This window comes from Thamnophis sirtalis, unplaced genomic scaffold (genome assembly GCF_051295495.1).
Source record: "Thamnophis sirtalis isolate CommonGarterSnake01/CBP01778 unplaced genomic scaffold, rThaSir2_p1.2 scaffold_6, whole genome shotgun sequence".
Lineage (NCBI taxonomy): Eukaryota > Metazoa > Chordata > Lepidosauria > Squamata > Natricidae > Thamnophis > Thamnophis sirtalis.
This window is the reverse complement of record NW_028261386.1, coordinates 71,152,666-71,173,916: the sequence shown is the minus strand read 5'-3', so window position 1 is coordinate 71,173,916 and position 21,251 is coordinate 71,152,666. Positions and strand designations below refer to the sequence as shown.

Below are 21,251 nucleotides of genomic sequence, written 5' to 3'. Positions count from 1 at the left end.
CAGGAGAGCTCAGATAGGAGAGCTGTGTTAGTCAGAGGTACCTCCACCCCCCAAAACAGGGATAAGCACTTTTTACTATAGTAAAAGGCTTTCATGAGTTATGGTTCACTTCATCAGACAGTTGCTTGAGTCATAAAAAAAATTACCAGAGTCCTTAAAATATATGTATATAGTTTTAAATTCCTGAGTGTAGGTTTTGCCCTCTGTAGGTGTGGGAAATAAGAATAGTACAGGTAGCCATTTATTTTTCTTTTGCATAGAAAGTAAAATAATGTTTATTTGTCTTTCAAATAAAGTGAGGCTAAAAGAAAGTTGTTCCAAGATAAGCAGCAATTCAGAGGCAGGAGCCTGGCTGGCCACTTTTACATCACATTTGTTATCAGTTGAAGAGTGAGGTATTGATGCCTGCAGATGTGCCCTGCCCAGTCTTCAGTATTTCAAACCTGATTCTATGAAAGCTTCACTGTAATTCTATGTCAATTTTAAATTGTTTATGAGGAATGGAGTGATAACTGGGGAACTGAAACAGCATAGAACTTTTTGGATTTGCAGTATTTTTTCATAAAGGACCTGGAATGTGCTACTTTTTTCTTTTTACAATATTTAATATTCTGTTTACTCAAACTTATAGTGTGGGGGTCTTTGGTGATCTCTGAACTTGTTTGTTTTCTTGCAGAGATTTCATTACCAACTGGGCAACATCAGTGCTAGAAGAGATTGAGGTTTGCACTGTTTATATATATGTGACCTGCTGTCAGCTTCTGCCTTGCTGTTGCTTCAGCTGCCATGAAACGGGGAGGGAGGGCTGGTAGTTGGGAGGGGTTAATTGATGTGCTGGAGGAGTCTTCTAGGATGTTCGAGATGCTCGGATGGCGCATGCGTGAGAGCTTCCCGCGTAGATTAACGGCCTCGACATTCCATCTTCGTGATGCCTGTTTGAAGTTATCTCACACCTGACACTTGAAGGACTTATGATTGGCCTGGAGCTATGATCCTAAGGGGTGGGGAATGGGCTATTCTATATATCAATCGCTTTCGCGCCTAATTAAGTAGACTTTGCTTCGCAACTGCTTGCTTACCATTTATAATTAGTAAAAGTACTTTGAATTTCCAAACCATGGAGTCTCTTAGTCTTCCTTTCCTAATTATGTAATGGAGTGATGCTGACAAGAAGCAAAGTCTCAAAAACCCTTTCCAGGAGATTTACATCTACCGTGAAGGGAGGAAATGTCTTCTCCGATCAGGGAGGAGGAGGGGGCCGTTGGAGGTGCGGATTCCAGCGGAGTAGGGCCTCCCGAACTTTCGCTTCACGAGCCCGGACCGCCCGACCTCTCCCTGCACGAAGATTTATTTCAACTGCAAATTTCCAGCCAGGCTGACCCTCCCCCACCCCGATGGTCGACTTCGGTGGGACAAAGAGAGGCAGAGACAAGCTGGAATGCTGGAATCACCCAAAGACAGCCCCGACAACCAACGCTGGAGACGGGAGCCGTGAGAAAACCCCAGAGGAGTGAATACCCTGATTATTGGAGTCAAAGGTACTTTGGGGAAAGAAGTGGGGTGGATGAAAGAGACTGGAGAAGCTGGCAGCACCAGGGAGCTATGAGAAAACCCCAGAGGAGTGAATTACCTGATTATTGGGGTCAAAGGTACTTTGGGGAAGGAAGTGGGGAGAATGAAAGAGACTGGAGAAGTTGGCAGCAACATTACCCATGCCCGCCGTCTCCCCCTCCCCCTCGGCCTGCTTCACCCCCTGCAGCTAGAGGTTTTGCTGACCAAGGGGCCCCACCCCCCCGAAGACACCGGATGGCTAAAATCCCTCCCTTGCCTGTGCGTTACAATGGTGATTCTGCTGGCCTGGCCTCTTTTCTTATGCAGGTTTTTAATTACATGGAAATTTATGGCCGTGATTTTGAGACTGATGTCATGAGGGTCAGAATGGTTCTTTTATCTTTGGATGGTGAAGCTGCCAAATGGTCAACGGCTTTACATATGTCTGGCTCTCCCCTCTTGGGGAATTTCATTTATAATTAGTAAAAGTACTTTGAATTTCCAAACCATGGAGTCTCTTAGTCTTCCTTTCCTAATTATGTAATGGAGTGATGCTGACACCTGCCCTGACAGTGTTGATGGGATTGTTTTTGGTGGTTCCTTGATTAAGCTGTTTAGTTTGATTTTTGTGTATGTTGGTATTTCCTTGCTTAGGGTATTGTTTACTGCTTGATTGTGATCTGGTTTTGGTGTTAATTGCTGCTAAGGTGGTGTTGTGGTTTTTTCCCCTCTTTGATTCTCTGTTTTGAATGATATGTAGATGTTGTTTATCTCTATGTGCCTGTTGATGAGTGCCAGGCATCCAGGAAGTTTGGTATTTTGGGACCTAATTTAGTCTAGAATTGAAACTATGGTGAAGTCTGTCCATGTCTTGTGCAATTAAGGAGTTTTCATCATGTGTTCTGCCACTTGGTGGTCATAGATGTGCTCTGCTAATTTATCTTACATAAAGGCTGTAATTGCTCTTATATTGTATGTTGTAGATGACCCCTGTTTTTATTTCTGAAGCTACTAGATCTTTTGGTTTACTTAAGATATTTTAGGGGCTTTAGTTGATGTGTGTGCTACGGTGATGTCCTGTGGCTGTAATACTCTGTGGGTTGTTTCTGAGACATTTTTAATGTATGGCAAAGCTTTTCACAGCTTTTCACAGCTTGTGTTAGTTGTGCTGTAGTGGGATAAGTGGTCAAGCATGTTTTGATAAAATGTGTATCTATTTTGTTGGAAGGTGTTGGTATAGATGATGTTTCCTTTTTTTTTTTTTTTTGATGTCCAGGGTCGCTGGAGTATTTATGCTTGTCTAAACTTGTGGGAGGTTGGATTGTTATTTTCTAGTGGAGCACTTGCTTAGTGTGGGTGGTTTTATGATAGACATGTTTCTAATTTGCCATCATTGCTGATAATAATATTCAGGAATGGCAGTGCATTGTTTTCTTCTTCCTTTATAAATTTTAGTCCTTTGAAGATGTTGCTGATAGCTTCATGTGTCTTCTCTAGTTGTTCCTTTTTTTACGACAAAGGTGTCATCACATACCTGATCCATACTTTGGGTTGTATATGTGGAACCTATAATTCTATAATTGGCTATAGTTTCTAGGTGTTGGACTATGGTTTCTGCTATAAGTCCAGAGAATGATGATGCTACGGGTATTTCTTCTGATTTGTTGGTATAGTTATTTGTCAAGTTGAAGGTACCATATTTTTCGGAGTATAAGACACACCTTTTCCCCCCCTAAAAGAGGGTGGAAATTTGGGTGCATCTTATACTCCTAATGTAGCTTTTTGGAAGCTTTTTTCAGCCGTAATGAGTTACTAACAAGTGAAGCTCCCTTTCAGGCATTAGGACTGGGAAAAAAAATTGCCTTAAGAGGTACTTCTTTTGTCCAGTTTCTATTTTTGGGAGATAATCCTCTCAAGGGCAAGACCAAAGTTCCTTTGGCTATGTGATTTCTATTCTTTTGGGAATAATCCCTTTAAGGGCAAGGCAGGGATTTTTCCGATGGCTATCTGAGTTTTCTCAATGGTTTCCTTCAGGCAAGCACTGGGCTGGTTTGTTGATTCATGTTTGTTACATTTTAAGTGATTGAGTGCTTTTGGCTGAATGCCCAGATCTAGTTGAGATCCCTCCCCTTCCCAGCTGCTGGGGAAAGAAAAAAATGGCAAAAAGTATCATTTTATTATACTACTAGCTGTACCCAGCTACGTGTTGCTGTGGCCCAGTCTGGTTAATTGGAAAAGAAAGAAAAAAGAAAGCGCAAGTTTCTAGTATGTTTAATTTCACAATGCTTTAGGGTATACAATACTTTTTGGTGGTCCATTGTCTCTGCAGATATAGAGATTGTCTGGTTTGTGGACTCTAGAACACGCAACATATAATTGTCCATGTGAGAAACAATTTCCATTTGCTGGAAAGACGTTGGACCGGGCACATTTACCAAAGGCATGCGAAGAAAGAAACATTCCCAGGGTGGTTCCCTCCGTGCAGGGTCATGCCGTTGCCAGCAGCGGCAAGGTTCGTGAGGATCTTGCCCACCTGGCAGGCCCTGCCACTCGCTGCACTGGCCACGGCTCCCTGGCAGAGGCGGCCCCTGCCTGGAAGTGAGCCACGGTGGCCACTGCAAGCTGCCATAGAGGACGCTCCCACAGGCCCCGGCCTGGCACCCTCCAAGCTCCCTGCGAACAGGCAGCCTCCGGAACGACGGGCTGGATGGGGCCGCTCCAGACATGGGCGGGGGGACCCCAGCATGAGATGGAGGCTGGGGATGTCCCCTGTGGGCGTAGTGGGGCGGTGATTGGGCGCTGCCATTGGTCAGGCCTCAGGGCTGCTGGGCGGTGCGAGGCTGGTGGGGGGAGATGGCGCCGGGACTGTCGGCCTCGTGGAAGTTGTTGAACGTCTCCTCGGAGGAGCTGCGCTCGGGCTCCCTGAAGTCGGTGGCCTGGGAGAGCGAGATGTCCAGGATCTCGGAGGAGGAGAAGTCCTCGGTGTGCGACTCGTCCAGGTCATCGTAGCTCTCCGTGTCTTCAGCAATGCTGTTCTTGGATCTGAGGCTGGCCAAGATCAGTGCTGGGGTCACGTAAGAGCCGAGGTGGCGCAGTGGTTAGAGTGCATTATACTGCAGCCACTTCAGCTGACTGTTAGCTGCAGTTCTGCGGTTCAAATCTCACCGGCTCAGGGTTGACTCAGCCTTCCATCCTTCCGAGGTGGGTAAAATGAGGACCCAGACTGTGGGGGCAATATGCTGACTCTGTAAACCACTTAGAGAGGGCTGAAAGCCCTATGAAGCGGTATATAAGTCTAACTGCTATTGCTATTGCTATCTGGAAGCTGCTCTTCTTCTTCAACTGGGTGCCTGCCAAACCCCCAACACCTCCTCCTCCCTGTGAGAGCAGCGCCAGGCTCTGTGGCGGAGGTCCCTGGGAGGGCAGGAGGAGACCAAGGTGGAGGAGGAGGCCGGAGGAGGCAGCGTCGGGCTGTGCCAGCAGGCCGGGCGGGAAGTCCTCCAAGCTGGCACCGCTGCTGCTGCTGGCCCGCCGAGGCAGCATCGCGGGCTGTGCCATCTTCTTCCTCTCTCACGCCTCCGCCGCTGAGTCAGGCTGCTGCAGCTACTCCTGCACTAGGCCCAGCCCAGCCGGGCTGAGGACGGGAGGAGGTGGCCACCGCCTCCGACCCAGCTTTCCTCAGCAGCAGCAGCAAGGGGAGGCATCTGGCGTCCCCTGAGGAGCAGGCGGAGGAGGGGGAAGGAGCCGCCCCTGGCGATGCAGACGCAAGGCAGCCCCCTCCTGCCGCGGCCCCATCCAGAGATGTTGCCGCTGCAGCCGCCGTCTCATGGGGCATCCAGTGGCTGCCCCAGCCCCACTGCGCCTCAGGCTGACACCGCCACCGCTGCCCCATCGGAGCCACCTTGGCGAGGCCATAGCTGGCTCACTGTGAGGGGGTGGAGAGTGCGCACGGCTGGCGTCTCCTCTGGAGCTCTGCTGGGCTGGGCGGGGGGAGGCGGCTGAGGGATGGTGCAGGCGCCACCCCACCACAGACAACAAAGGCCCAGTGGGAGGGGAGGGGGAGGCCGAACGGCTTCGGCTCCTCTTGGTGGAAATGGCCGAAGCTTGTTGGAGGAGGGGCGGAAAAGGGAAAGGGTGCGGCCAGAGCCCAGCCACACATATAAAGGGACCATCAGGACGAAGCTGGAGAGAGGCTCTTCCGAATATACTATACTCACGAAATGAACGCTATGGTAAACGACACAGCTCAATTCCAACACAATGTCACATGAAATCAATGAAAATAAATCAAAATCTATGAAAATTCAATATAACAATGCTATGGGAAACATTGAAATGGAATCGTGAAATATTTAGTATAGCGTGTGTTGCTTTTATGTCCAACAGATGGCACTGGTTTTCAAAAAAGCATGTTTTTACCTATCACAGGTGTGACATCTATATAATATAGGTATATAAAAACACGTGCGTATTCGAATGCAATGTTGTGTCAAAATTTCAAAGCAATCGGTGAAGAACTTTCGGAGATTTAAGATTTGAACAAGTGGACATTTACATTTTTATTTATATAGATTGTGTTTGCTTACTTTTCTGTTGCTATGGGAATAAAAATGAATACCTGGTAGACGGAAATTTCCCCCCCCCGAAAAACTAAGTTGTCTTATACTCCGAAAAATACAGTAGATGGTAAAGCAAAAGCTGATGGGGTCCCTGATTCTGGGTATTTCAATCAGTGTATTTTTGGTTGTGTCAGTTGTATTATATAGTAGTTCTGCCATGGATTCTTTCACTAATTCTGGATCTATGGATATATAGAGTGTGGTGACATTGAATGAAAGCATGACCTCATCTTCTTCAAATATCAGATTTTAGGAATTTTTTTAGAGACATTGTAATGGGGAGTTGATAGAATATTTGCTCCTAATAGCAAGGAAAGGGGAAAAAAATGCCATGCACATTTAAGACTGTGTGCGACAACCGAGAACAGCAAGTAGCACACATGCCTTCTGTGTTAGTTTTTAATATTCCAAGAGTTGCAAATACCACCTTTTTAAAAATCAGTTACATCATTAACATTTTGTGGGTATTAATTTCCATGAAACAGATTAATCTTTCATAAATACAATGGCAATCATCGTTTTCTTTAAATATTGCTTTCAACGTTATATAACCTTAGCTTACTTTTTTTTCACAACCACAAAACAACCATAGAAAAGCAATCAGCTTGTTATCATGACAAACATTTCAGATATTACCTTACTATTCAAATATTAATATCTGGATGGAAGAAGGAGTCAGGTGATATTCACTGCAGGGAACTTGAACGTACAAAGACTCCTAAGCATTAATGCTGATAAAGTTCCTCAAGTGATGGTGTAAACAGTTTGACTTCTGGAATTCTTCTCCACCACTGTGTAACAAAAACATGTCAAGATGGAAAGGGTATTTTGTAGTCTTCCTCACTGTGTGCCTCATTTCCAGCCAGGCTCCAAGGTTAACAGTGTACATAAAGGCAAATCATTGTAGCCTTCTTCAATTAAAGCCTTGCAGTCATTGAGTTCCTTACAGGTATCCTAGATTCTAAAAAAAAGAAGGAATACAGTGTGCCAACAGTTTTGAACAGAGAGAAGAAAAGATCTCAAGAAACATTCCAAATAGTGCACATTGTTAAGTATGCAACAGAGAGAGAGAGAAATATTTAATGAACTGAAACTAATTGTCAGAAGTGGTGATATTTTAAGTATCCATAAAAGTCACTGTTTTTTATAGTCTGATAAATCATGGGGAGTCACAAATAATCATGAACAAATAAACTTTTGTCTAGGAGAATGTATTTTCTTTACTGTTGTCTTGAATTATTTCTATTAATAATGGTAGAATTATTAACATCATTGAAACCACAATAGAGCTCCAATTCCATTTCATTGCAACAAATAAAACAGATTATATTAATACTGTACTTTGAGAAATGTAAAAATACTAAAATATAATACCTTCTGATTTCTGCTTTAAAAACATAAGAGGTTTACATAAGTTCCCTTATTCTATAGGATCAAATATTAATTCAGTGTGAATAGAGTATAATAAAAAGCTAACTTTTACTGAACCAAAAAGTTAGTTCATCTAACTTAGTACTCTGCCTGCACTAATAGGAAGTAGATTTCCAAGATTTTAATTGATTTTTTCCAGTTGAGATAAAAGCTTACAATTAAAAAAAATACATTCATAGAATGTAAATCCTCTAAAGCCATAGAGACCTTAAAGTTCCTCCAGAATTTCTAAAACTCTTGATCACTTCTAAGGTCATTAGCATGTATTGTTATCCATTACTACCATTAGCAAGTCTATGAATTGTTTACTTGTTTTGTCATGGAAGCCAAGTAATATAAAAATGGAATCATTTATCCAGACAAATTTTGAATTGCTATAAGTAGTCAATGTAGCCAGAGAGGAAGTTTAGCCCACACAATTGTCTCTCTTAAGAAAAAGGCTAACTTTAGACTGCTCTTAAATTTCTATAACAGAAGCCCCAGTTCCTCATTATCTTGTCTATTTATTAGAATCAAAGCAATCAAGCAGCTAAAGATGCACATACAGTATATGAAATTCATGTCTTAGCTCAAGCAGATAAAAATGTAGGCAGAGAAATCTGAGTCACCACATTGCTTTTGACTATTAATTTGTTTTATAAAGCCTGGCTTTATTAGTTTTAAAAATATTTTTCTCCCTAAAATCATTCCAAAAGGATAAATCATTCCTTGTAATTTAAGGATATTTTACAAGTTCCTACGTTCCTTAGGAATTGTAAGTTGCTATACGAAAAAGTACTACAAGAAACAGCTTTGTCAATATGGATAATACATCTCCTTACAATACCCAATTGCCTTCTGCCACATTCAATCTGGCATGCCAGGCTACCATAGGAACCCATTAAAGAAATATTTTTCCCTGCTTTCTGCCATGAACTCGACAAATGGTAGTAGTAGGTTTATTACATTTAAAAACTCCAGCACAAATAGAGCAAATAAGCCATTTGATGAAATTTCTCCACCTCAATGTCTCTATAATTCAGTATCTCCTGCTGCATCCATTTTCAAATCATATTAACATTTCTAACTTCTAGTGTGTTTTTTTCATCAACAGCAAAACAATAATTTAAAAAAATTAGACATAATAGTATATCAACAATATTATCTTAGGTCATAGTTCCCGTTTCCAGGTTCCTATATATCAGTTATGCAGCACTTATCAGGTCTTAAAATAAGATCATCCCTAATTATAGGAACACATGCAGAATACAAAGGAGGTTTTGTTTTGATAAAATTCCACCCATCATCTAATTGACAGGAAATAAAAAACCTGGAAGGACAAACTAATGTAATAACGTGAATAGTTATAGGTCTGTGGCTATACACAAGTAAGAATGTTGGACGTTGGCAATTGCCAACAAGGTGTTCCACCCTAATTTATGGGAATGACATGATAACAATTCAGTTAAAACTGGTTTTATTTGCATGGAATTAAATGAACAATCTATATAAACAGAGTGATACAATGAAAGGCAGGAAGATTTATAATTTATTCAGATACACACTTACCAAACATTCCTGCAGTCTTAGCCAGGGATTCTTTATTTACTCTGTAAGTGAATCCATCGATCCTGGGGGTAGAAGTGAGAAGGGAAAGAGAAACAATTTGAATGAGGTTCTGTAATATCCAATCTTTATTGGGGGGGGGGGGGGGAAGGGACTATGAATTCTCTATTCTGAGCATGTAACAACATTAAACTTATTAATCATGCCAACAGTGCAAAAATTTCCAGACATTAAATGCTGAAGTACATCATTTAGCACATTGATAGAGCTGGCAATGCTTCTTACTGTTTCAAACTTACACCTTTATTGTCTTTTTAAAAGAAAAGTAACAACTATAACTGTTCATTTTAATCTGGGGGATAGTTGTTAATTTATTATCTAAAAAAACAAATAGCACATAAAAAACATTTATCTTCTAAACTATTTTAAGATATCATCAGAATCCGTGCCACACTTGTTGGTATGGTTCAGGTCAAGTATTGATGTTGTCATTAGTTTAACTATGCAAAATAATTAGATCAATGTATTTTATTTCTCTATTCAGTTTTATTTTTTATTACATGTTTATGACACCTGTTTTCCCTATGAAGTGGTTCTGGGTAGCTTACAACTTATAAACATCATACACTAGAAACTTTGAAGAGCAGCAGATTTTATTATAAGGCATATGCTAATGCCATATAATAACAATTGTTAATCTTAAAAATGAAATAAGATGTTTTGTGTCACCATAGATTAATATAACTTTTCTACAATACTTGCTTCAGGTATGCCTTTAGCCGCAATACTTTGTAAATAAAGCTCAGCCTGTAGAAGGTATTAAGCAATTAATTCACCATAGGCAACATTTGCTATCTGATTTAAGGGTTTGGAATACCCTAATTGTTGTTCAGGTCATTTTGATATTGCCTGTTAAGGCAATATTGCTCCAAACTCTATGGGGAATAAATACAGCAAGTCTGAATTTTGTCCTTCATGTCATCATTATATATCTGTCAAATAATGGACATCTGATCTCATACTGTGAGTCATGCAATACATATTGGAGTGTTTGCTCTGGCTTTCAAATTAGGACCACTGAAGAGAGTTGTCACTTTTCCTGACATGGAATTCCCAGATTCTCTACTACATCTGGTATTCCAGATTGTGGTAGCAACAGTAGTGGTAGAGTTTGCAGGAACTTTCCAGCAGTTCTCTTAAATATTTCAGTTTCAATCCAATCTATTAGATGTGTAACCATACTGATAGGTACAAGAACACCAGCTTCTACACCATGCTTACTCCTACATACCCAAGTCCTAAGAAGGTATATTCTTATGGATGTTGCCATGGTTTTGCCTTTAGTGCCAAAAATGGTTGTCTTTTTTTCCCCATTATACAAACCAGGCTATGGGACAATTGGCCAGAAGAAGTAAGCCCCTCCTTACTGCAGTTTAAGATGGGGCGTAAAAACATAATTCACACAATCTTTTAATGGTTTATTGGAAATTTTATATTTTTTTATTAAAATTTGAATAATCATTTTCATGGGTACTTGATTGTACATTACACACTCTGGCTCACAAAGGGATCAAATTAATATAAATCTTTAGAAAAAAACATATACAAACTTGCTAGTTAATCTTCTTTGTGGTCAGTATATGGTACTGTCAAATATAATGTCTCCAAAACTGGGTGGAAAATGAGAACAGGACAAGGAAAGATCCCTTCATGGGCAAAAAAAAAATGCTCATGATTTTAGCTACAGCTCTAGGGAACTTGGGCAAGGACCATACTAGAGTTCTAGATATATACTCACGTTTTCATTCTGGTCACCATGCCTAGTCGCACAAAAGCAGCCAAACCATTTTTCTGCATATCCGAAGACAGGACCTCATAACACTGAGTGCTCCCTAAACAGGAGGAATGGGGACAATGAAAAATGCTGTCCTTCTATTTAAGAGCTAACATCAGTATAGCATTGTAATGTCCAAATCCCACACCTGTCTCCAGAAGCTGGGAAGCAAGGCTTCGGACTCCAAATACAAAGTGCTTCTCAGTAAAGGCTTCATTTGTTTCATTAAAAAGGTATTTGCAGATTATCTAAGAAAAACACATTTAAACTGATGTTACATTGGTGTTACTAAGCTCATCACAAAATAGCCACTGTTCTTTTTACGGGAAGGTAGGCATACAATGAAACTGAAAACATTTGAGCTGAAAAAAAACTTCCATGTATTTGAAAGAGTTGAAGTTGGTGGTTAAGAGGTATTTAAAAAAAAATCCCAATAAAAATATATTTTTCTTTCTTCTTTTTTGAATGGAAATTTTCTCATACCTCAATCTGTTTCTGTAAATATTACGTTACAAAGCACCTTGTAAACTGTGTCATAAGTGATATAAGGATAAATTTAAAAAGCCAGAAAGCGAATAGGAAGAGGCTTGATAAGACAATTTCAGCCCTCCAAACAATATTCATTTCACTGCATCATGGGCACACTGTAATCCTATAATATAATAATGCTCAATTACATATAAAATATCAGCTTAGTGAGGTGATGCAATCTTATATAATAGGGTGTGCATGTTTCATTTTCCTTTGAACATATCTGTGCTAATCAATTAGAGCACACTGTTAATACTAAAGTTGCCTTGTTTAAATTAGAAAAAATGGTGTAATGGAGGGAAAAAGTTATCATTCAATGAATCAACTTAAAATTTAACCTTTAAAGCCCTAAACAGTTTCAAATAGGTCACATAATGGCTCCCTGGTAGTATTGGGTGTTGAGCTCCAAACCTAGACAGCACAGCATAAAATTGTGAGAATTAAAGACTCAGCCATCTGAAAAGTAACAAAACTTCCTGCTCTCATTTGAACATATTGTAAATCAAGGTCATCACTTGGGGGCCCTTCTTCAGGTGCCTTGGCCATCATAAATTAGATAGAAGGAAAGGAAATAAAAGGCCTTTTTCATGGCATTGAACTCAATTCTTCCCCAGGGAAATTCATATTCTTTCCTAACTTGATGAACTGTAATTGCTGGGTAATTAAGTAAAGACCTCTTTACTTGCCAGATGTTTAACCCAATGCTAGGTATAATATTTTCACATTCTTTTGTTCGTTTCTTGCTTATCCGTAAAACTCTGCACCCTTGTTTTCAAGATGGGACTTTGAGATTCTTCATTTTTATGCTCAGAAAGCATATATGTATTACAGGTACAAAAACTACTGGAATTAGGAGACAATATATTTACAACAAGAGTTAAAGACAGAAGCTCAGCACTGACATATAATATTTATTATCACTCCCAACAACAAAGATGACAACTAGTGAAAAGAATGTTGAAAAACACATACCTGATAACCTTCCACAAATGGTTTAAACATCTCACTCAAGAAAGTAATTACTGTATTTCCTTTGTCTGTGATAAAGATTTGCTGTGATGTGTCTTGAATGGCTCCACATTTTGTAAGCAAGAAACAACCTTCTTCAAAATCCTAGAGATTAAATAAATCTCTGTTATTTTTTTTTAGTGGCTGTAAACTCAAATGTAACATCTATAATTTGTTCTAATGTCAACCAATATGAAGAGAGTATAAAAAATAAATCAACAGATCATGTTAACACCTCAATGTTTTTTATTAAAGTCCAGAGTCATGTGACAGCAAGATGGATGGACAGATGGACAAACAAAACAAACAAACAAACAAACATTACTTAAAGTAACTGGAGGGAGGGTGGGAAATCAGGAATCTAATCCTGAAAATCACTAGCAGCATTTACTATTATGGGAGCCCAGCTACCTCATATACTCTAAACCAGGGGTCTCCAAATTTGGCACCTTTTAAAACTTGTGGAATTCAACTCCCAAAATCCCTCCGCAGCATAGTGTTTGGGGAATTCTGGGAGTTGAAGTCCATGCATTTTTAAAGATGTCAAACTTGAGAAAACACTGCTCTAACCTATCATAAACAAAGCCAAGCTGTACATATGAGGCAAGATGATAAGGTGGAAATAGAATCCAATTATAGGTCTCTAAATGAAAACCTGCTTTTCAAGATAACAGACATTAGACCTGATATGCCCCCAGACTAGTACAGTCCTTTTGCCAGAAGATTTTTGGTTTTTTTTTTTAAATTTCTGCCTCACCTCTGCTAGGGTATTGAACAATTTCTAAACAGGAAATGGAAATGCAAGTTACATAGATACTTCCAGTTTGCCACACAACCCCATTTCTATACTCAGATTACACACACTTTTTGAATAATTGTTACACCATGTATATATGTGTGTGTGTGTATGTATGTATGCATGTCTGTGTACACACACATACACACACCTACATTCTAACAGCACCTTAAAAACTAACCAAGCCATTGTGGGCATGATTTGATATATTTTTATGAGGGAATTGAATACAGTATTACAAAATAATCCCCAAAACTCAGCAATGTAATGTGCATTTCACATGACATGAAGAATTTATATCTGTTTGTTTCTTTATTTTACCTTGTTTATAAAACTACTCCAATCCCAAATGATTCTCAGCAACCTCGATAGAGTGTATTAAACAGACAATACATGTTCTAATAAAATGGCAGGAACATCAAATCATAAAAATAGCAATATATTGAAACAGAGAGGACTCTAATCTGTTAGTGTCTAAATGTAATCTAATCTAACAATGCAGAGATTTAATACAAAGACGAAACCTTCCAATCAGAATGAATATGAACTACTTTCCAAAGTGGGCTGACAACAACACCCAAAAAAGAATAGTTTGCAGACAGATAAGACCATGACATTCCTGGCTCAATGGCACCTACATCATCCATCCCCTTGAGAGGGGAAGGACAAAAAGAGAAAGGAAAAGGGAGAGGGAGAGAATGCCTATGTGCCTGCTAACTGAAGATAGACTTTCTGTAACTATGAGCAAGGTCTGGTTCAGAAAACTTGCTGGTAAATAACCAGTTGCAAGATATCAAACTACATCTTCTAGCAGACCTCACCACTAGCTAAGTTGGACTGTTAAAAGTTGTAGTGCAGATGTAATAACGTACATTTCTAAGAATCCTCCAAGTATTTATTTTCTAGCTGCAGTGGTAGCTGCGACGGTTTTATAGCCACTTATTTATACTGTAATGTTCAATCGTAGCTATTGCTCTACAACATTCTTCTTTCCCAGTTAATACTGATTGAAGAATTATAACCCGGAATGCATCTGACCTAATTGGAACAACCTGATTGTGGGGTGGAAATCAGCTCCAGAAAGGCAAGAACTTATATCCTTTCCAATACAATTTCAAGATAGTTACTGAGGGCCTTCCCTGAAGCTTTGAATGATTACAAATGATCAGTTCAGCAAACTATTGCTTATCTGAAACAAGTCCATTTTAATCCAAAATATAACCAATGAAAATAGTTTCCTTTAACCAGCTGCAATTAAGAATATTCACAATTTGGGTTTGGATGTTAGTATTAGATTAATTTTTCATTTCCTCCATATTTTCACTGATACACTTTCTGTGCCCAATACAATTTAAACCACAGGTGGTCAAGCTTTTTACATGTGATTTTTGCAGCCCCCTCAGGGCAGAAAGGGTTTAGTTGGTAGCCTTTTTCTACTTTTTTGGGGGGGACAGGAGGGAGCTAAAGAAGAAACTAAACCTCCTGGAAGTTTAATCATCCTATTTTGCATGTTTGTTTTTCTAAAACTTGTAGAAAAATCATATAGCTGAAAATCTGCACTGTAATCAAGGAATGCTCTGGAATCATGGTCATTATCAGATCAATTGTTCTTTCACACACACACACACACCCAATTTCTAGAATTCTGGGTCTTCCATTGGCAGTTTTGCTCCCAACTGCTCTTTCAAAGAAGCAGTTTTTCCAGTGCAGAAAAAAAGGAGTTTATCCAGAGTTTTCCGTATCAAAATTAGAAACAAAGGGTGCATGGAACTTGAAATGAATTTGAGCATTTTGGAACTCGGCACTCTGTGCTGCTTTGAGGATTCTTGAAATATTATATTGAGACAAGATGAGGTGCCTTTTCAACCTGAAGAGGCAGAGTAACAGAATTACACCACAATAGCAAACAGTTGTGAATTGGCTTATGCAAGTGTAAAGTGAAGGGCCCTTATGGCCCAGTAACCACACTTGGGAGAAAACATGGGCTGAAGTAACCTCTCCTTAAGAAAACAAAAAACAAAAAAAGCAACCAAACTAGATTAAGTAGCTGTGCAGGTACTTATCTGCCACCTTATTCATTATGGTTTTCCTCTGGGTCAAAATGGATATGAATTAAATGTGGCAAGGCCTCAAATCCAAGCAGTGGGCAGAGGAGGTAACACCCCTAGGATGAGGAAATGAATGGGGGAAGTGGAAGCTCCCCATATTTGCGACAAAAATGAAGAAAAAGAGCACAGACTGTTATAAGAGAAGCAAGAAAATAACAAAAACTAGAAGTTTACAAAGTTGGTTGAGGGCATGCAGGAAAGAGCTCTTAGGGGACAAGAATTTAACTCCACCCATTTAAAATGATCCTGAAAACAGATGACCTCTTGGCTCTTTTTTGTTTCCATTTTCTAATCTTTTAAATGGTTGCGAATTGCAAAATGTTATCTTCAGACTGTTTTGAGTCTGAAATTTCATGAAATGTGTTCCATCTGTAGAACTGCTGGTTCAACTGAGAAACTAAAAACTAAGAGCTCTGGAAATGCTTTGAGCTTGAAATTCAGTGTTTGTAAGTTTGGATCAGCTTTGTTTCAAGCTCAAAATACTCAAAATGGGGAGTTTTCATAGAAAAGAATATTGGAAAGTTTTTTTAAAAAACACCCCCACCCACCCACCCCCCGTGTAGGAAACTATCCCTAGTCTGTCCCTCTAACTGTCTCAAGTAAGTCATGACAAATTCCTTCAAATATTAAGAACTCAAGACTTAACAGTTTACCTTCAGGGATATTCCAGGAAAGAAGATAAATTCTTCAGAAAAAACATCACGCCAGAATGAAAACTGGTTATAGACATCCTCTGGAAAACATAATTTTTTTATGAGTAAGACCTTTCTTCCAATAATTTTGCTATTAAAAGATAAAGGTAAAAGATACAATTTAATGTACACATAAACAAAAATACACAGTGGAACCATTGCTTGATAAATGAAAATGTGCACATTGAGGACCTAATTTGGAAATGCACTCCGAGGCCACTGAAATGCTTCAAACAATGGAAATAACATTTCTAGCTTTCTACTATCTTCAACAAACTGTTGTTGCAGAATTATGCTTTGATGAATCAAGCCTGGAATCATGGCTACAGCTGCACAAGAATTATTCCAATTGAATCTACAAGGCTTAGACCTACTTCGGCCCAGAGCCCCAATTAGTCAGATTATGGGAAGAGTACATGTGGACCATAAAACCCTATCAATGCTACAAGGTTCAAACTTACCCAAGCTTCATATTTTACTTATGCTAAATTAATGTGTGTGCCTAATAGATGCTAAGGCTTGCTAAAATGGTTTACTGGACACAATTGATTTGATACAATTTATTCACATGCAGAATAAAGACAACAAAAAAGCCGACAGAAAAAAAGATGATTGTGTCTCACTGTATTCTCCTACTATTGGAATTAATACCCCAACAGATTTATTTATTTCCCCCTCTTCCTGCAAAACTCACATCTGCTACAGAGGTTTTAACCACCAAAGAAGGTCTAGAGCCGTGATGGCGAACTTATGGCACGTGTGCCAGAAGTGGCATGCAGAGCCTTCTATGTGGGCACACGTGCTGTTGCCAGTTGCTCTTCTGGTTTCCAGTCCGTACAGGTCTTCGTGTGCACTGGAGCGCCTGAAAACAGTCCGGAAATGCCCCCCAAAATGGCCAAAATACAGGCCCTTTTTCAAGGCCATTTTTGGCTTGGAAACAGCCCGAAAAATGCCCCAAAAGCAGGCATGGCGCATCAGCCAGCTGGTTTTGGGGTTTTTGGTGCTCCGGCGAGCACACATGCATATGTGTTCCGGTTTGGGAACTCGGTGGTGAAAAGATTCACCATCACTGGTCTAGAGTGAAAGACAAGATTTGCTCAGAAAGTAACTGAGCTCAAATCTATTCACAAAGTGTTGGTTAGCTCATAGGCTTAAAACCTAACCCAAGGAAAATTTCTATGTGGAAAAGCTTCTTTATAGTTATTCACAAAACATGCTTATCTAGGTGCACCTACATTCTCTCCATGCTTTGAGCTCTTGGGCCTGAGGACAGTATTAAAATTCAATGTTCGTTTACTTAGTAACTTATGCAATTGAGCAACGGAGTTTATCTGTGGTTTAGTGGCAGCTTTGTAATTAAAATAGAGAAATGAAATTACCTTTTCTGGAACTGTGTGTGATTTCCAATGCAATTGCTACAAGAGCTGGTCGCACAAAGATATTAAGCAACTGATTCCTATAGGACCCACACAGGAGGATGGAAAAGGCCCGCCGAAACACAGGGTCCTCTGTAGTAACAAATCCCATTTCTTTGTCATTGAGGATCACTTCCCCATTGACCAAGCTGGCAATGTTGGAATGCAGCGCCAAGGCAGATTTTACAGCTTTGCTGGCACAAAGATTATCTAACAGCAATAAACAAATGCAAAGGAGTATCAGTACCTACAAAGGTATGCTTTTAGCTTTCTGCTTTACTATGAAAATAAATTGGTGCGAGGAGATGTCTCGCAATTAACGTATTTTCACAATGGTCAGTCTTGCATTCAGAATGGACTGGGCCTTTCTGAACCTTTTCGGGAAGTTCGGGGGGGGGGGGAGGTTGGAAAAAAATGTCCAAAAGACCCAGCTTGAAGGAGCTACTCTGTTGTTATTAGCCTTTAAAAAAAAAACGTCCTAAACTTACCAAAGAACGAAGAAATAAAGGGAAAACAGCAGCCAAGACTTCTGGCTAAGTTTTTTCCTCAAGTTTCCAAATTTTAAAAATGAGGATTTATCCAAAACAAACATTCTTTGCTGTTGTTGGCATACTGGGGAATACATTTTCAGCTCAAGTGATTAATGCCCAAGGATATGTTTTTTTTTTAAAGAAAAGCTTCCCAGACTTTATATTAGTTAATACATTTTGGAAGCAGCTAAATCACCTCTTGTGAAATCTACAAAAGTGCAAGGAGGAAAATCAAAAGCAAACATAGGAGAAAACCTCTAACAAATACAGGCAAAACTAGAAAGAACCACCACATTTTTGTACATGGGAGAAAGATATCTGAACTGGGAACTTGCTCATAAAATAATAATGATTTCCCCTTACCAGTCCAAACAACCAGCAAGTACAACAACATTCTATTTCCTGCCTCAGCAGCTATCAAAAATATTTACAATATTTAATGGCAAACTAGTGAAAAAGAACAAAAAAAAACCCCAAAAGAAGTGCAGTTAAGCATCAGGAAAAACAGGAATTGAGGAAGATTTGTCCTCTTCCCAAGTAACATTAATTCTGACTTTCAGAACCTTATTGTAATGACAAACTGAAATGGGCTTATTGGGGGGAAGGATTTTCCTTAAATTTGGCAGAATACTTTTTAAAAAACATGATTTATAAAACATTTTAAAAACTGATTTATAATGTGTCTTCTACTTTTAAATGATAATATTTTACACATAATTGAAAGTCAAATCAGCTATAGGACAAGGGTTGGATAAATTAATCAAATCTTATCTCTATTGGGATTTTCACTAGGACACAACTCAATTTTGGTGCATTGGTTAAGGTACTAGATCAGAAACTAGGAGATCATGAATTCTAGTTCCTCCTTAGGCACAGAAACTCTCTAGGTGACCTTAGGCAAGTCCTTTTCTCTCAGCTCAACCCACTGAACGGGGTTGTGGGGAAAATAAGAGGTGGGTACATAATTAACATTGCCTCAAACTGAACCATATAAAGATAGGATTTAACTCTACTAATTCCTTTTTTAAAATACAAAACGTTCCTTATTCTCCATTATAATCAGAAAATCTGAAGAGCTTTAGCTTTCTAAAGAAATATTCTTCAGCAGTAATTCTAGTTTTTGACTATCCTAAAATAGAAGCAAAGAATAATACAAACTATACTGCTTTCAGAAAAGGAAAAGATGTACAAGTGTGCTTGCATACCAGGCCAGTCTAGGAATCCTCCAAATAGCTGAGTTAAATTTTTCAACCAAAGTGTCTTTTCCACCAGAAGTTCAAAATCTATGGCGGGTAAATTCTGGAGCAAGATAGTACAAATCAACATCCATGGATTCAGAACCATGTTTTCTATTTGCAAGAGCTCTATTTGGTAGGCTACATCAGTGACAAATTTCTGTATTTCCTCAGATGGCTTTTGGGGAATGTGCCTAAGAAGAAAACGTACAATGAGCAAAGCACTAATAATGGCTATCTTGCAATCCCTTTTCAGCTTTAATTGAAGCATAGAAGAGTCCTTGGGTTTGCTTTTTTTTTCAAAGAATCTTTCAGCTCAAAAGCAACTTATCTCTTAATAAACAAAGCCTTTTCCAAGTTTCTATTACACACACAAGCACACACCTTACATTCCAGTTATCCAATGATTTCAAAATGCAACAAAACAGAGCTACCAGATCTGGTTACAGACATCTGAACAATTACTAGAAACAAATGAAGAGAAAAGAGTTTCTCTTCATTGACATTCAGTGGTTAATTTTGCAGATAATATAAGAGCTCTATGAAAGACAGGTGCCAAAGCCTTTTTTCCCCCCTTGCAAACTGTTAAAAATACTGAATCATTAAATGTATACCTTGGAACTAAATTAAATGGATATTTATTCATTCTTCCAGCTTCCAATGTTCTGAGTGACACAGGCTGCCCAAAATACATATGTATGCATCCAAAATCTTCATTCAGAATTTTTCTGGCTTTCAAGAGTCCCTGAAGAATAAAAATGAAATGAAAATAAATGTTGAAGGGCGGCTGATTTTACACAGCAGCCAATTTCACAAATGTGAGTCCTGACAACATGCAATAAAAGAAAAAGAAGAAAAAAACCATATCTTAAAATAGCCGTAAAAAAGCAAGAAACAGACATATGAGAAGAATCATGGAAGAGTGTTTAAAAATCCATCCATAATAAAGTCACCTTGCAGGCTCCATTTCCAAGGGATCCTTAGGCCTGCTGAAAAAAGCACATCCTAAGATATACAGATAGAAAATCTGTAATATAATTATGTCTGTAATCGAATACATAATTATATGTAATACATAATGATATGTAATATGTATACTACATACACAATTATATGTAATATAATACATATAACTACATTTATTATATTATTAATAATAAAGAATTATTTATCTATAATACATATAACTACATTTATTATATTATTAATAATAAAGAATTATTTATCTTCTCAGAATTTCTGTAGTAGAGGTAGTCCTTGACTTACAACTTTTCATTTAATGACCATTCAAAGTTACAATGGCACTGGAAAAAAGTGACATGACTGTTTTTCCCATTTACGACCACTGCAACATCCCTATGGTGACATGATCAAAATTTGGGCACTTGGCAACTGGCATGCATTTATGAGAGTTACACTATTCCAAGGTTATATGATTACCTTTGACCTTCTCACCGGGTCCAACAAGTAAAGTCAATGGGGGAAGCCAGATTTGCTTAATGACCACGTGATTCATTTAATTGCAGCGATTCGCTTAACAATTGTGGTAAAAAAAGGTTATAACACGAGGCACAACTCACTTAACAACTTCCCTGCTTAGCAACAGAGGTTTTGGGCTCAATTGTGGTCGTAAGTCAAGGATTATCTATATTGCTTCTGAATTTGTCCAGCATTATGATTCCTACCGCTTTTATCCTCGCAAAAAGTTTATGAGGTATAATGCTATTATTTTAATTATTTAACAGAAGTAAAGCTGAAGTGGCCCAAAAAGAAGAAGGGAACCCTAAAGAGAGTAACCACTATAATATTTCATAATAGGAATTAAAACAGAAAGCAATGCTTTCTCTTTTTCTTCTTCTTAGGTGTAACTGTGAGGAATTGGGAATCTTTTGCCTTCACTTTAGATTAACCAGTTTTGTATATTGTTCAGTCTCCTAATTATAAGAAATTAAAATA

At 38.9% G+C, this 21,251-nt stretch overlaps 1 protein-coding gene across 2 annotated transcripts in view; it reads right to left on the bottom strand.

Annotated features, from left to right (window-relative positions):
- Nucleotides 1-6,555: 6,555 nt before the first annotated feature.
- GNPAT (glyceronephosphate O-acyltransferase) overlaps nucleotides 6,556-21,251 on the bottom strand; it is a 31,884-nt gene continuing 17,188 nt past the window's right edge. For both annotated transcript variants that reach the window (XM_014053072.2, XM_014053073.2), the window contains exons 8-16: nucleotides 19,910-20,040; nucleotides 19,266-19,489; nucleotides 17,495-17,740; nucleotides 16,077-16,156; nucleotides 12,484-12,624; nucleotides 11,129-11,228; nucleotides 10,945-11,038; nucleotides 9,150-9,211; nucleotides 6,556-7,131 (exon numbers count right to left, since the gene is read on the bottom strand). In XM_014053072.2, the coding sequence (XP_013908547.2) occupies nucleotides 7,088-7,131; nucleotides 9,150-9,211; nucleotides 10,945-11,038; nucleotides 11,129-11,228; nucleotides 12,484-12,624; nucleotides 16,077-16,156; nucleotides 17,495-17,740; nucleotides 19,266-19,489; nucleotides 19,910-20,040 (1,122 nt within the window). In that variant the 3' untranslated portion in view covers nucleotides 6,556-7,087. The remainder of the gene's footprint in view (nucleotides 7,132-9,149; nucleotides 9,212-10,944; nucleotides 11,039-11,128; nucleotides 11,229-12,483; nucleotides 12,625-16,076; nucleotides 16,157-17,494; nucleotides 17,741-19,265; nucleotides 19,490-19,909; nucleotides 20,041-21,251) is intronic.